Source organism: Littorina saxatilis, linkage group LG17 (genome assembly GCF_037325665.1).
Source record: "Littorina saxatilis isolate snail1 linkage group LG17, US_GU_Lsax_2.0, whole genome shotgun sequence".
NCBI lineage: Eukaryota > Metazoa > Mollusca > Gastropoda > Littorinimorpha > Littorinidae > Littorina > Littorina saxatilis.
This window is the reverse complement of record NC_090261.1, coordinates 69116657-69132535: the sequence shown is the minus strand read 5'-3', so window position 1 is coordinate 69132535 and position 15879 is coordinate 69116657. Positions and strand designations below refer to the sequence as shown.

The 15879-nt window shown below is 41.6% G+C and overlaps 1 protein-coding gene across 2 annotated transcripts in view; it reads left to right on the top strand.

The window, feature by feature from the left end:
* Window positions 1-15879, top strand: part of LOC138952351 (cholesterol transporter ABCA5-like) — a 65164-nt gene that overhangs the window by 8655 nt on the left and 40630 nt on the right. For both annotated transcript variants that reach the window (XM_070324005.1, XM_070324004.1), the window contains exons 2-3: window positions 5956-6367; window positions 13889-13998. In XM_070324005.1, the coding sequence (XP_070180106.1) occupies window positions 5956-6367; window positions 13889-13998 (522 nt within the window). The remainder of the gene's footprint in view (window positions 1-5955; window positions 6368-13888; window positions 13999-15879) is intronic.

Below are 15879 nucleotides of genomic sequence, written 5' to 3'. Positions count from 1 at the left end.
AGGTTGAACACCGCTGTTAGAAGGAAACAAACACACACGCTCACACGCACACACCATGCTCACACGCACGCACACACACACACACACACACACACACACAGCACACACAAGCACGCACGCACACGCACACACACACACACACACACACACAAGTACGCACAAGCACGGCACGCGCGCGCGCGCACACACACACAGACACACACACATACACACACACACACACACACACACACACACACACACACACACACACATCACTAATACAATCACCAGCACACAAATGACCGAGCAGCTTTTAAACTTATCTCTCGATAATAAAATGAATGTGAACTACAATCGTACTTCGTCTTTTGGACAGGGTAGACTGTTACTCGTACTATGCCCCTGCAATCTTTAGGAATTGCAAGATATTTTTATTTTTTATTTTACCTCAGTTGCATACTTTTTTGCCCTGCAAAAAAAAAACAAGTCGCGTAAGGCGAAATTACTACATTTAGTCAAGCTGTGGAACTCACAGAATGAAACTGAACGTAGTCCGCCGCTAGTGCAAAAGGCAGTGAAAGTGACGAGCCTGTTTGGCGCGGCAGCGGTTGCGCTGTGCTTCATAGCACGCTTTACTGTACCTCTCTTCGTTTTAACTTTCTGAGCGTGTTTTTAATCCAAACATATCATATCTATATGTTTTTGGAATCAGGAACCGACAAGGAATAAGATGAAATAGTTTTTGAATCTATTTCGGAAATTGAATTTTGATCATAATTTTTATATTTTTAATTTTCAGAGATTGTTTTTAATCCAAATATAACATATGTATATGTTTTTGGAATCAGAAAATGACGAAGAATAAGATGAAATTGTTTTTGGATCGTTTAATAAAAAATAATTTGAATTACAAGTTTCCGATTTTTAATGACCAAACTCACTCATTAGTTTTTAAGCCACCAAGCTGAAATGCAATACCAAACCCCGGCCTTTGTCGAAGATTGCTTTGCCAAAATTTCAATCAATTTGATTGAAAAATGAGGGTGTGACAGTGCCGCCTCAACTTTTACAAAAAGCCGGATATGACGTCATCAAAGGTATTTATCGAAAAAAAAACCCCGTCCGGGGATATCATACCCAGGAACTCTCATGTCAAATTTCATAAAGATCGGCCCAGTAGTTTAGTCTGAATCGCACACACACACAGACACACACACAGACACACACACACACACACACACACACACACACACACACACACACACACACACACACATACACCACGACCCTCGTCTCGATGCCCCCCTCTATGTTAAAACATTTAGTCAAAACTTGACTAAATGTAAAAAGCAAGATATTACGAGACGAAAACATATCTGTATTCAAGATGAAGTCCAATCCCTTTATCGCCGGACAGCGTCTGGGACTCTATTTCTCACGCTTTTTGTTACGTCAGTGTCCTCGCTTGGACAAATACGGAACGGTTGCGTTATGTGCGCGCGCGCGCACGTGTGTGTGTGTGTGTGTGTGTGTGTGTGTGTGTGTGTGTGTGTGTGTGTGTGTGTGTGTGTTTTACGCAAATGTGTTTCAAGGTTAGTTTGAGCAGTTGAGCTCATACTTGCAGCAGCGTGTAAAGCTTGCATTTCTTTGAAATCAATGTATGTTTTGCTCTCGAATCTTTCATTTCATAAAGATGATAATTATAACGTCTTCCTGAGACATTTAAAACAAATCGACGATGACCGATACGTGGCATAACTGATTACGTACGCACAGCGATAAAGCCTCGCCAGCCGCACTAGCTTTTGACTTACAGTATTGGTGGCCGCGGGCCGTATTTTGTTCCTTCCTCTCTGTCATCTTAGTATATCAATCACTTGGGACAGACAGCCCAAATTAAACCATTTGTACACAGAAACCTATTGCGAGAAGGAAGTAAGTCGAGATTGTACAACTGGTCCGCTCTCAGCATTGAAGCGTTAACATTTACCCCGAGTTCTGTGTCGTAAGAAGTACGAGCAGTGGCTGTAATGGAAGACCAGTTGAACGTCTTTTGTGTAACGGTTCAATGGTTAGGCCTAAAAAAAAAAAGGTGTGGTTACGGTAACACGCGTACGACCTAACCTATTTTTAGGGGCCGACCTTATAACTTTTGTTTTTTTACATTTGTCACAAAAAAAACACCAAAAAACAAGTGCAGAAAACGCAATGAAAGCGAAAGCGCCCGAGTCGCACACTTATTTCCCTGTCAAGTAGGTTTAATTTGTACACATTAGAAAAAAAAGTTAAAAAAAAAAAAGTGATTGCCTACCTTCCTACCCTATTTTTTTTGGCTATGTTACCTAAACCACACCTATTTTTTGGGGGGGCCTTAGTTCAGACAACTGAGAATGTTGAGTTCCACAATTGCATAAGGCAAAGTAAGTGTTGTTTTGTCGTCGTGACCATCTTGAGGAAAGTCAACGAACTATCGCAAATACTGGTACCAAGGGTACAGTACGCAAGCGGTCGCGGGAGTTGTGGAAACTGAGTATACGGGCATTGTGTGTTTCAAGTCATCCGGCGCTGTTTTCGCTCCTGATTACTGAAAATCCTTCCAAGTCCGACTAGCTAACTCTCTCTCCCTGTGATACATATGATCTCATGGAATTAGGGGCACTGGATAAGGCCTGTCCCTACCTCCCTATGCAGTTGAAAAGAGTGTGACGAGTTTGTGTGTGTGTGTGTGTGTGTGTGTGTGCGCGCGCGCGCGCGCGTGTGTGCGTGTGTGTGTAAGTGTGTGTGTGTGTGTGTGTGTGTGGGGGGGGCGTGCCTACGTGCGAGCTAATGTGCGTGTGTGTCGGTCTGTTAAGATACATACAACGAAGTTAAATCAAAGTTGGGGGTGGCACGCCACTGGATTCACGAACCTTCTCCAACCACAACCTAGCAACAAAGACGTAAGACGAAAGATAGTGCGTTTCAAATTCATGACAGTACCGCTAACCATAAAAGTGAAAGAGACACAGTACGTGTCATCGTCTGTGACATGCCAATAAGAGACTTAATACCTTAATTATATGCATGGTCGTTCAAAGGAAAACACCGAAGGGGTATGAAGACAATAACTCTAGACACTGAATTATTAAATTAAAGATATTTTCAGTGTTAAACAAATGCTACAAAGCACGTGAAAAAAAATTATACATGTGAATTTTAAAAAAAGGCTTTAATGCGATAGAAACAAGAGAGAAAGGAACCTTTTAGTCAAATGTCCAAATCAAAGTTATCACAAGTGTATGGGCATAGTGGCTTTTATTGATGTTTCTGTGTTTCATACATTTCCACTTTAACTGTAACACAGCTTATATATATATATGTTACGCCAGCAACTCGTGTTCGTCACGCTTCACAGCACGTTTCGCCCTGCAGTCCGGACTGACGATCTAACAGCGAACGACAAGAAGAAGAAGAAGAAGAATACAGTGTGAGAGGACAGCACGTTTCGCCCTGCAGTCCGGACTGACGATCTAACAGCGAACGACAAGAAGAAGAAGACCTTAGTTTTTCAGATTTTCTGTTCATATCCTCTGTAAATTTTTCCCCATGTTAAGACTCCTTCCCTTTTAACACCTGATTTTCTCAGATGTTTGGAGGTCTTTAAAGGGGGGTTCCACTGTATCTCTGTGTTAGTGACCACTGATGTCACCGTTTCGTCAATTGCCCATCGGCGTTTCCGAAACACTAGTGAAGGACGATATTTACATGGACCTTTAACACGATCATTAGTCATCACGCTTCAAGCACGAGCCGGTATGTTCGGCTTTAATTGGCTGTATAGATGTTCCTTCCCGAAAAAAATGGTTTGGCTTACTGTCTCAAATTTGACCAGGCTCGTACATAGGATAAGACCATAGCCCCATTTGGTCACATGCCAACAAATAACAACCCACAGGCTCTTTGTGCACACTGCAATTGTTTTGATGAATTAACTATGTAAATGCAACCAGGGGCTTTTTAAGAAATTAATTTATTAATGAATTCCCACTGTGCAGTTAGAGCACCCACACCGATAATTGTTGGTATGTTATCAAATGGGGGGGGGGTGTGGGTGTGTGTGTGGGGGGGGGGGGGGGTGCTCTTATCCCTTATCAAACTGAACCTGACCAAATCTGAGAAGGAGTTTATTACTCTAGGGTCTGAGATATAGTTTTTGTTTTTTTAGTTTATTTTATTAATTTTTGTTTTTGCTATGATTCAGTGTATCATTTCGAGAGATGTCAAAACCCTACATTAATCAAATTTATTTATTAAGGAGATTTTTATTTATTTATTAAGGAGATCTAAGCAGCTCTTTCTATCAACATAAAACTATAGCCAACTGGGGATGGCGTTAGTTGCACTGATGTACCTTACCAAGCTTTGTTAAAGTGATATAACCATAGCAAAACACTGTTTCTCATCGCCCCAAGAGCTATGCGGTTCAGGTTGAGGGTTGTTATGTGAGTAAACGTTTGAGCGCCGAGTTACTCAAATTGAAAACGGCTGTGTTTTGAGTGGGAATTCCTGACTGTAATTCTCACTGTGACGCCTTTTTGCGCCTGTCAAAATGTTCGTCCTACTTTTCGCCACACACACACACACACACACACTCATACACTCATGCACGCAAACACACGAACACGATATTTATGGAAAATGTATTCAAATACTACAGCTCCACACCTTTTGAAGCAAAAAACAACAACACATAAAACAGACACGTACTTAAACAGTACAGTGCAACCCTCCTTTTAAGACCCCCCCCCTCCCCTTTAAGACTGCCTCCTTTTTAAAACCTTTTTTTCTCAGCAAAGCCTCCGTAAATATAATTTTCTTACATTTGTAAAGGTCGTAATTAAAAGGGTGTGACGTGTGTCACTTTACCGGGACGGTCAACAATTGACATAATAAAGGGAAGTTTCTAACGGCATTTACTTGTATACAACGGGAAATCCGGTTCTTGACCTTGTCAAGGTTGTCGTTTTGGTTACTTAACTTTATGATAATCTGAACGGACGTGCAAATGCTCAAGTATGCTAATTAAGTTTGTTGACGTCATTAAAGCGTGACGCGGTTTATAGATATAGGGGTGATCGTACTAATTTGCAAGGATGAGACGTGTCCCCTTAAAATACTTACTTGGTTCATCAAGTACTCAGAGGATGGAACATGTATCTGTCTCTGAGGTGTGAGATTGACGGCAGTTAATGATAAAAACTTGTACGCCTTAGTGACGCAACATAGCCTAGTGGTTAGGGCGTCGCCGGCCTTGCATGTGGAAGGATCGGGGTTCGAATCCCGGCTGCGCCTGGTAGGATCAGGATGAAGATTTTTCCCGATCTCCCAGATCATCCTTCAGTATACACGCACACACAGGACAAAATATACACGGAAAAGATCCTTTCATCCATTGAAGTGGGTGAAAGAAACACGCAAACATCCCACATGCATTCCCCCAAAACAGAGTATGGCTGCCTTAAAAGTCCACTCGTGCAAAAGGTGTAGGTGGGAGTTCCAGCCCAGCAACGCAGAAGAAGAAGAAGTAAGCCTTTGTCAAACAGAAACTGTAGTTGTAAGCCTTTTTCAAGAAGGAAATCTAGTAACTCTGACAAAGATTATTACCCTAATGATACATGATACCGATACATGCACAGCCTGGCGGTGACCTCAGGATTGATTTTTCTACTGCTGACTGATATGTTGAAGTCACCGAGACACACTCTTTTCTTGAAATTCGTTGTTACTTCTTAGACGAGGCATGCCGAAGAAGTGATAGAATTTTGACGTGACGCCATTATTCACGTTATGACGTCTTTTCCAACTTTGTTTGACTTTTTGACGACAGAGATTTAACTTCAAAAGATAGAGTAAAAAACCTGTATTTTTATGTAATAATACATTTTGTTTTCTTTGAAACTGAAACTGAATGTTCCTCCTTATAATTTGTTTCAGGAGGTGCTAATCCCAGTGCTACTTGTCGTGGCGATGGTACTGATCTCCCTTGGAGTTGACAACAACACAACACCAGATGTTGAAGAGTTTCCAGCACACAATGTCAGCCCTACATCCTTCGCTCCCCCTTCTTCCAAACCCATCCTGGCAAGCCCCGATCTGACCTTTACCTCTGACGTCATGGGGCGCGTCACCAACATGCTGAAAATGACGTCACAAGTTGTTTCCCGTGACATCACTTCGACGGAGATGGACGAGGAGTACCGAGAAAGGCCGAGCATGGCCGAAGTTGGGATAGAGTTTCTTTGGCAGAACAAGAGCAAGGGGCTTGAGGTGGATGGCTACATCATCAGAGTGCCGCACAATTTGTTCAAGGACGTCAGTGCACAGTGTTCATATCGGAGAAGCATGGGTAAGTTGGTTTAAACAAGGTTTTATTCAATTAAACATGCTACAATAATGAAACGGGTAAGTTGAACGACTTGGTAGCGCCAGATGGAGCTGGACCTGTAAGTAAAGCCTCAAATGAACTGGGCGAAGTCGACTACGCGAGGTATACTTGGCGAAGCTGGCCGCACGAAGCTTTAGTACTGAGTTTTGGCGAAGCTGGCCGCACGGAGCTTTAGTACTGAGTTTTCAGTAAAACCAACTTCGTGAAGTCGACTTCGGGCTCAGTTGAGGACCGCCTCAACATTTGTGCCTCGTTCTTGTCTTAAAGGCACACTCCTGCACATGTACATTTTATGTGTATCTGTACGATGAAATCATTAATTGAAACATAACAGGAAACTAAAGGGCCAATTCAAAAACAAATAGGAAAAGAAATGAAGTTCTCAACGTGGAATCCAAGAAGACTGTTTGGTGTCTTTTTGAAAGGTTTAAATCTTCTCACAAAAAAAGCAGTTCTAATCTTACGGAACTCACTTACAACAGCATTTAATAGCATTAAATGACACAGTTCGTTTGAATGGCTATTTAGCTTGCGTAAACCACACACCAGATTTCGTGGTTTATTTTACCGTTGAGCCATCTTGAACCCGTGTGATCCACTTTCCTTTTTTTCTCACAATTTAGTCGTCAGTTTGTGATTTCAATGCGACTCGCTGTATCTGCAATAGCACGTTATTGTGTGCCTCTGAATCTAAAACGCAACAAACGACTGCGAGTCACACGAACTTATCGGCGGCGGTTGGATTCAAAGAAGCAAGCTTCTTGCGCTATGCAGAAAATTCGTCTGCTTCGGAAACACGACCTTGCGTGAGCAGCTTCCGGGCTCCCTTTTTTCAGACTTTCAAAACTTCGAACTGTACTGATCTTGTCTTGATAAAAAAGAATTATTTCAGCTGTCAATTTATCATTCAGATTTTAAAAGTAAGTTCTAGCGCCAAAACGAGGCGTCCGATTGTGGGTTAGACAATCCGTCTTTGAAAAATGCTAGCTCTTTACGGAGGGCACCTAGGATGTTCTCAAGCGGTGAGTGTTTAAACGAAAGAGTGTTTGTACTGTGTGTCAAAGCCTGACAGTGTCTGTGACCAGAAACTGATGGTTTACGGGAAGCTGAGTGTGCCTTTAACCTACATAAGAGTAGCAGCTAAACAGAGCTTCTGCTGATCTTTACTGTGCTATTTCGGTTGCACACACCCTAGGCTTTGTCATCCTTCCCTACAAAAATACCCTAACGGGCTAATTCAATCAAGTGTTAAACTTGTAAAAGCAGGGTACATTTTTGTATGGGGACGTTTACACTTGAGCAAGCTCTTTGCTGCGCGAACGACTCTGACACTCTTGTCGCACATTTGGCACACACGTGCGAGATATCACAAGGTCAAAGAAAACCCGGGTTGAGGCAGTGTATTTCAATATATTTTGAACTGGTCTTTTTTGAAGTGCTAACAACCCCAACGTTTGTAGTAATTTTTTGTGTTGGTTTTGTAATTCTGATTTGTTCGACGGTGTGTGTGTGTGTGTGTGTGTGTGTGTGTGTGTGTGTGTGTGTGTGTTTGTTTGTGTGTGTGTGTGTGTGTGTGTGTGTTTGTGTGTGCTTGTGTGTGTGTTTGTGCGTGTGTATGTGTGTGTTTGTGTGTGTGTACCCCCCGCGGGTTAGGGGGAGTCCCATATTGGTTGGGACGAGAAAGAATTTACCCGATGCTCCCCAGCATGTCGTAAGAGGCGACTAACGGATTCTGTTTCTCCTTTTACCCTTGTTAAGTGTTTCTTGTGTAGAACATAGTCAATTTTTGTAAAGATTTTAGTCAAGCAGTATGTAAGAAATGTTTAGTCCTTTGTACTGGAAACTTGCATTCTCCCAGTAAGGTCATATATTATACTACGTTGCAAGCCCCTGGAGCAAATTTTTGATTAGTGCTTTTGTGAACAAGAAACAATTGACAAGTGGCTCTATCCCATCTCCCCCCTTCCCCCGTCGCGATATAACCTTCGTGGTTGAAAACGACGTAAAACACCAAATAAAGAAAGAAAGAAATGTGTGTGTGTGTGTGTGTGTGTGTGTGTGTGTGTGTGTGTGTGTGTGTGTGTGTGTGTGTGTGTGTGTGTGTGATTGTGTAAGTGTGTGTGTGTGTGTGTTTCTAACAACGCATTATTTAGTAAATGGCTGTTGCATTGCTGTTGAAGTTGTGAAGTCTTTAGCACGACACGCATAGATAAGAGGTTTGCACGTTACAGCTGTTATCTGTTGATCTTCAGGATGTCCTCATTCGGGTGAAAGGGATTAGCGAGGGCGAGCAGGTCTCGGAATCGAGCAATGCATGGTTGCTTGACTGTTGATACAGAAACTATTTTGTTGAGAAACAGCGGAGGGCACAAAAGGTATAGGCCAATAAATCCGCTCTATTTTGGAAGAAGAATTGCAAACCTGTTTTCTACACCTCCCTCGTTGTTACAAACGTTTCATTATAAACTTGGCCAAAACATTATTGCAACAATTTTTGCACGCTAGGAAAAGCATTAAAACGCAATTCATTTTAGTTAAACTTTATATACTTTATTAAAGGTAATTATGTCAGCTGTACATATCATTTGTCCGATTGATGGTACTTTGTATAGGCATCCCGTGACAGCCTGTCAAACAAGGTCACCCCTAAAATCGACCTGACAAAAACCATAGCCCCGTATTTTAAAATCTGCAAAAAATCAGAATATGCACAAACCAAACACTTGTGACAACCATTGGAAAGGCCATTCAATTTCCTGTTCAGAATATTTTGTTTTATGCACCTGACTTCTCTAGTCTTTATGTAACCTTTTGTCAAAGGCGGTAGGTGTCAACCGTTTCTGAGGCCCAAAAAGGCACGTTTTGCGGCCATTTTTGAGGGGGTCCTCCACCCAAAGAGCCATATCTGCTCAAGTTCTCAATGATTTGCTTTGGAAATTTCAGAAGTTATGACCAATAGGCTGACCTAAATCGGTGTTTACTTTTGCGAATGTGTATAATAAGCGTGTTGTATTACGTACATTTTCCGAAAGAACTAACAAATATTCATATTAATTCAGGGTTTTAGGTTAAAAAATCGTGACTTTGCCTGCTAAGCAAAAAATGGATGAGGCAATAGGTGCCAAAGTTTGAGGCAGATCCGAGTGCTGGTTTACATTTGCTGGGGATGGGAACGCGCAAGAAAATTTATCGATCACCGTCCTTGGTAATGCGTACAGTAGCTGTGGAGATAAACTGACCTTTGGCCTGTGCTTCCTTCGCTGCGGGTCACAAAAGCGCAACTCACCGAGCACAGCGCGCCGGAACAGGATAGTAAGCACAGGCCCAGGACTGTATGGAAAGCCGTTTGGCTCATAACCATTACACGTGTAATAAAACATAAATACACGCGTAATAAATGATTAATACACGTGTATTTATTTCTTATTGCACGTGTAATTTATCTTTTTTCTTATGCTATGGAATAGCATAATGATTAAATACACGTGTAATAAATATTTCATACTCTTGTAAGAAATGATTAAATACACGTGTAATTAACATTTCATGCGCGTGTAAGAAATGTTTAAATACACGTGTAATTATTTATTACACGTGTATTTAATCATTTCTTACACGTGTATGAATTATTTATTACACGTGTATGAATCAATCATTACGCGCGTATTAATTATTTAGTACGCGCGTATGAATCATTTCTTACGCGCGTATGAATTATTTATTACGCGCGTATGAATTATTTATTACGCGCGTATTTAATCATTTCTTACACGTGTATGAAAAATGTATTACACGTGTATTTAATCATGTCTTACACGTGTAAGAAATGATTAAATACACGTGTAAAACATCGGACTGGGAATCCACATGAAAAACACTCTATGCGTCTTCATCGCCTCGCTTTGCACGCTTACAGCTCAAGATGGCGGAAGCGGCAAACGTCAATGTCACTTTAGAAGGTTTGCGAAGTCGTATATTTTCCGATTCAAGTTTTAATTTATTACAGGTGTATCTAATGATTAAAATACACGTGTATTTAAATCTTTTCCTACACGTGTATTTAATCATTTCTTACACGCGTATAAACTATTTCCTGCACGTGTATTTAATCATTTCTTACACGTGCATGAAATATTTATTACACGTGTATTTAATCATTTCTTACACGCGCATGAAATATTTATTACACGTGTATTTAATCATTTCTTACACGTGTATGAATTATTTATTACACGTGTATGAATCAATCATTACGCGCGTATTAATTATTTAGTACGCGCGTATGAATTATTTCTTACGCGCGTATGAATTATTTATTACGCGCGTATGAATTATTTATTACGCGCGTATAGGTTATGAGCCAAACGGCTTTCCATAGGACTGTTAGTCTCCACGGGTAGTGTACTCAGTACCACTGACGGTGATCGATAATTTTTCATGCGTGTTCCCATCTCCAGCAAATGTAAACCAGCACTCGGATCTGCCTCAAACTTTGGCACCTATTGCCTCATCCAGTTATTGCTTAGCATGCAAAGTCACGATTTTTTAACCTATAACCCTGAATTAATATGAATATTTGTTTAGTTCTTTCGGAAAAGTTACGTAATACGACACGCTAAGTATACACATTCGCAAAACGCAACACACATTTTGGTCAGCCTATTGGTCATAACTTCTGAACTTTCCAAAGCAAATCATTGAGAACTTGAGCAGATATGGCTCTTTGGGTGGAGGACCCCCTCAAAAATGGCCGCAAAACGGTTGGGCCTCTGAAACGGTTGACACCTACCGCCTTTGACAAAAGGTTACATAAAGACTAGAGAAGTCAGGTGCATACAACAAAATGTTCGGAACAGGAAATTGAATGGCCTTTCCAATGGTTGTCACAAGTGTTTGGTTTGTGCATATTCTGATTTTTTGCAGATTTTAAATACGGGGCTATGGTTTTTGTCAGGTCGATTTTAGGGGTGACCTTGTTTGACAGGCTGTCACGGTATGCCTATACACAGTACCATCAATCGGACAAATGATATGTACAGCTGACATAATTACCTTTTGGGGCATATAACGTACAACTAAAATAAATTGCGTGTTAATGCTTTTCTTAGCGTGCGAAAATTGTTGCAATAATGTTTTGGCCAAGTTTATGTTTGGTTGGTTAGTTGGTTGATTGGTTGGTTTTCCACTATAGTGCAGAATGTAAATGGAGAGAGAGAGAGAGAGAGAGAGAGAGAGAGAGAGAGAGAGAGAGAGAGAGAGAGAGAGAGAGAGAGAGAGAGAGACAGACAGACAGACAGACAGAGAGAGAGAGACACACACACACAGAGACACAGAGAGAGGGTTAACGGACTATTATGACCGGCCTCGAGTTGTTGTTTTGTTGTTGTTGTTGTTTGTTAAATATAGCTTTGCATGGTTGGTTATTCCATGACCTGCCAAACCGAAACGATGTATAAACAATTCTGTTGCAACATATGTCCATTTTTCTGCAATTAAGTAATCACGATCCGTTCGCTAGTTGACCAGTTTAGAAATGAATCAGCAAGGCATCCCTCCAGACATTAAGAAACAAGAAAACTTAAACCGGGATGTCATTGACATTGTTGAATCAAATAGTTCATTTTAATTTGTGTGGTTTATGTTTCTGTCTTGTTAAAAAAAACACCACTATAATGCCTTTAAAGCTGTAATACCGCTTCAGTTGTCTGTGTTGCTACCCGCTTGGTGTGTTATAATAGCTAGCTGTCCTTCATACTTTTTTTGATACTTTCTTTGAGGACGACTTTTAGACGTTCCTCCGTAGCTAGGACACTTGTGGTTGGATGAGTTCATTTCATAGGGGATAACTTTTCACTAACAAAGATAACATTCAAGCTATACAGTCGAACCTGCCCAGGAGACCACCTGCCCATTAAGATCACCTGCCCATTAAGACCACACCAAAGGATCCCCGACAGTTTTTACGACTATATAAATCACCTGTCCAAAAGACCACCAGTCTTAAGAGATCACTTTTGCTTAAGGGGGTGGTCTCATGAGACGGGTTCGACTGTACCGGCAACGTGTGAGACTGTATTATGTGTTTGCCTTACCAGACAGTAACCCCAAAGCCAAAACATTCAAAAAGAACGCCCTGAGTCGTCTGTACCACAGTGACCAAACAAACAAGATTGACAGACAAACGAAGCGGACAAGCAGATTTTCACATCATGATCGTAAATAGCGGGAACTTCTTTGTATCCTATACCACGAATATCTAAAACTAGATGATTACCCGCTTCGCCGGGTACCGGCTTCGCCGGGAAGAAGTAGAGCCGAATACCAGGCTGCGCCTGGGACCCGGCTTTGCCGGGTGTACGCCGGCGAAGCCGGCGCACGAAGGAAAGGAGATAAACGCGCAAAACACTGGAGACCTTCTAAAAATAGTAACGTGCAGTGACCTTCTAAAAATAGTAACGTAGTAACGGGAATATGGATTGACGCCACACGGAGGAAGGGAGATAATCGCGGCTGAAAACACTGGAGAAGATAAGGAAGAGTTACTGGAAGTGGATCCCGACAAAAACAAAAAAAAATCGGTTCAGCGCGCACAGCGCTGCGCGCTGAGAGCACGTGTTGAAATATCTCATCGATGAGGTTGTGTCCGGGGTGTAGCTGAATACGGTGTCCAAATTTGAAAAAGATCCACCGAGAACTTTGGCCGTGCATCGCGAACAGACAGACAGACAGACACTAGTCGTATATATATAAAGATGAAAAAGAAATATAAACTTCATCTGCTATAGCGTAATTCCTATCTGAACATGCATTACATTGTACCCTAAAGTTTAGTTTCAAAAGCCGTTTATTTTAATGTGAGTGAGAAGCACATATAGTTACAAACAATTCAGTTTAAAATACACAAACACACACACATGTACGCACAGACGCACGCACACACAAACACACACGCACGCACGCACAAACACACACGCACGCACATTCTTGGTGATCAGTGGAGCCGACAATCTCAGATCAAACTTCAAAATGTTTTGTTTTTCTATGACAGTGCTTTATCGTAATTTACACCATGTTCCAATGTGTCACGTTTGAAATTCCTCGCGACTGTCTTTTTAGTAGGGCGGCACTGAGGGGGTCTCGGCAAGCTTCGACCCCCGAAGTGCCCCACCCAACAAAGACAGTCTCTCGGGATTCCCAATGTGAGTCAAACATTGAACATGGTGACCTCTTTAGGTATGTCTTCTGACGTAATCTGTAGATGATGTTGCTACATTCACAGTATCGACAGGGTCACGTGAGGGTTATACATGGAAGTGTTTCAGAAATTATAATCCAATGTGACAACACGCCATATGACTAATAATACGGTTTGCAAGCAGTCGTGAACATCGTCATCGGATATCGTTTTTGCATACAAGGGCCAATACTTTCAATATACTGTATACTAATTTTCCACTAACCTCGCTCTCCTTTCCACTCCAGAGAAATGTGGCAGGGACACGCGGGGTCTATCCGCTGAGTGTCCGGGGAACCAGGCACTGACCAGTGGTCTGCTTAGCCTGCAGTGGTCAGTGGAAACTGCACTTATACAGGTATAGTAAGACGAGCCCTAATTGGTATGCTTCGAAGAATACTGCATTAAAAGAGTTGAGCTAACGTCAACACATTGTTTCCATGGTTGCAAGTAGACTAATGGGAACAATTCTGCAGACAAAGACTGATGCACACTCACCCAGGTCTCTCTGTCTGTCTATCCTGTCTGTCTAGTGTCTGACTGTCTCCCCCCTCGCTCTCTCTCTTTGTAGATGCGTTCGTCCGTGCATGCGCGCGCGCGTGTGTGTGTGTGTGTTTTAGTGTGTGTTTTATATACGTCATTGAGAGGAATAAGTTAAATGCGTTTGTTCGAAGGAATGGAGACGATAACTCCAAGATCTTGACTGCTTGAGACTTTTGGAAGTACAGTACCACACTGCACACGTTTTATATGCTGTTAAAAAGGATCCTAAACTTAACACTAGAATTCCAAAAACAGATTGACTGCTAACGTTGCTCAATTCAGTCCGTTTAATCATAAACAAAACAAGAGGCGACGCCTTCAAGGCTCCCGTAAGAAATCGACAAACAGTAACACAATTTCATTCACTCCGTCACACATACACACACACAGTAAGCATAGGTGACACGGTGCAAGAGTGGGAGACACTAGATCTAGATCTGTCTCTGTAGCCAACTTACGGGGACACGACTGCCAGATCGACACTGCGCTTTCGACAGCGCTTCCTCGCGCACACACTGGAAACACGCTGTGCAGATCAACCTGTAGGAAATCTCCTTTGGTATCTTCTTTATCTATTTTTCTGGGGCTACGAAACCGAACAATGTGAAATCGTTTTCCCCGAATCGGCGAACTGCAGCTGGGTGAGAACTGTATCTATACCACAATCCTTCACGCGATCTGACTTAACCTTGACCCCTGACCTGGTCTACATACCACACACGACACAAACCAGTCACTTGTTTTTACCCCCCCCCCCCCAAAACCCCCCACCACCCGTTTTCTCTGGATACACACTTTAACTACGTACGTGCGGACGAAATGTTGATCATTGCTTCAATACTTTGAAGCTGTTGCTTGGATAGTAACCAGGTAAAATTAGTATTTTGGTGTTCAGTCAAATGTTAAAGTTTCTATCACACACATACACACATACACACGCACAGACAGACAAAAGTTAGCATCGCATAGGCTACACTTACGTGAGCCAAAAACCAACACGTTACAATAAAAAACAAGTCGCGTAAGGCGAAATTACTACATTTAGTCAAGCTGTGGAACTCACAGAATGAAACTGAACGTAGTCCGCCGCTAGTGCAAAAGGCAGTGAAAGTGACGAGCCTGTTTGGCGCGGCAGCGGTTGCGCTGTGCTTCATAGCACGCTTTACTGTACCTCTCTTCGTTTTAACTTTCTGAGCGTGTTTTTAATCCAAACATATCATATCTATATGTTTTTGGAATCAGGAACCGACAAGGAATAAGAAGAAATAGTTTTTGAATCGATTTCGGAAATTTAATTTTGATCATAATTTTTATATTTTTAATTTTCAGAGCTTGTTTTTAATCCAAATATAACATATGTATATGTTTTTGGAATCAGAAAATGACGAAGAATAAGATGAAATTGTTTTTGGATCGTTTAATAAAAAAATAATTTTAATTACAAGTTTCCGATTTTTAATGACCAAACTCACTCATTAGTTTTTAAGCCACCAAGCTGAAATGCAATACCAAACCCCGGCCTTTGTCGAAGATTGCTTTGCCAAAATTTCAATCAATTTAATTGAAAAATGAGGGTGTGACAGTGCCGCCTTAACTTTTACAAAAAGCCGGATATGACGTCATCAAAGGTATTTATCGAAAAAAAACCCGTCCGGGGATATCATACCCAGGAACTCTCATGTCAAATTTCATAAAG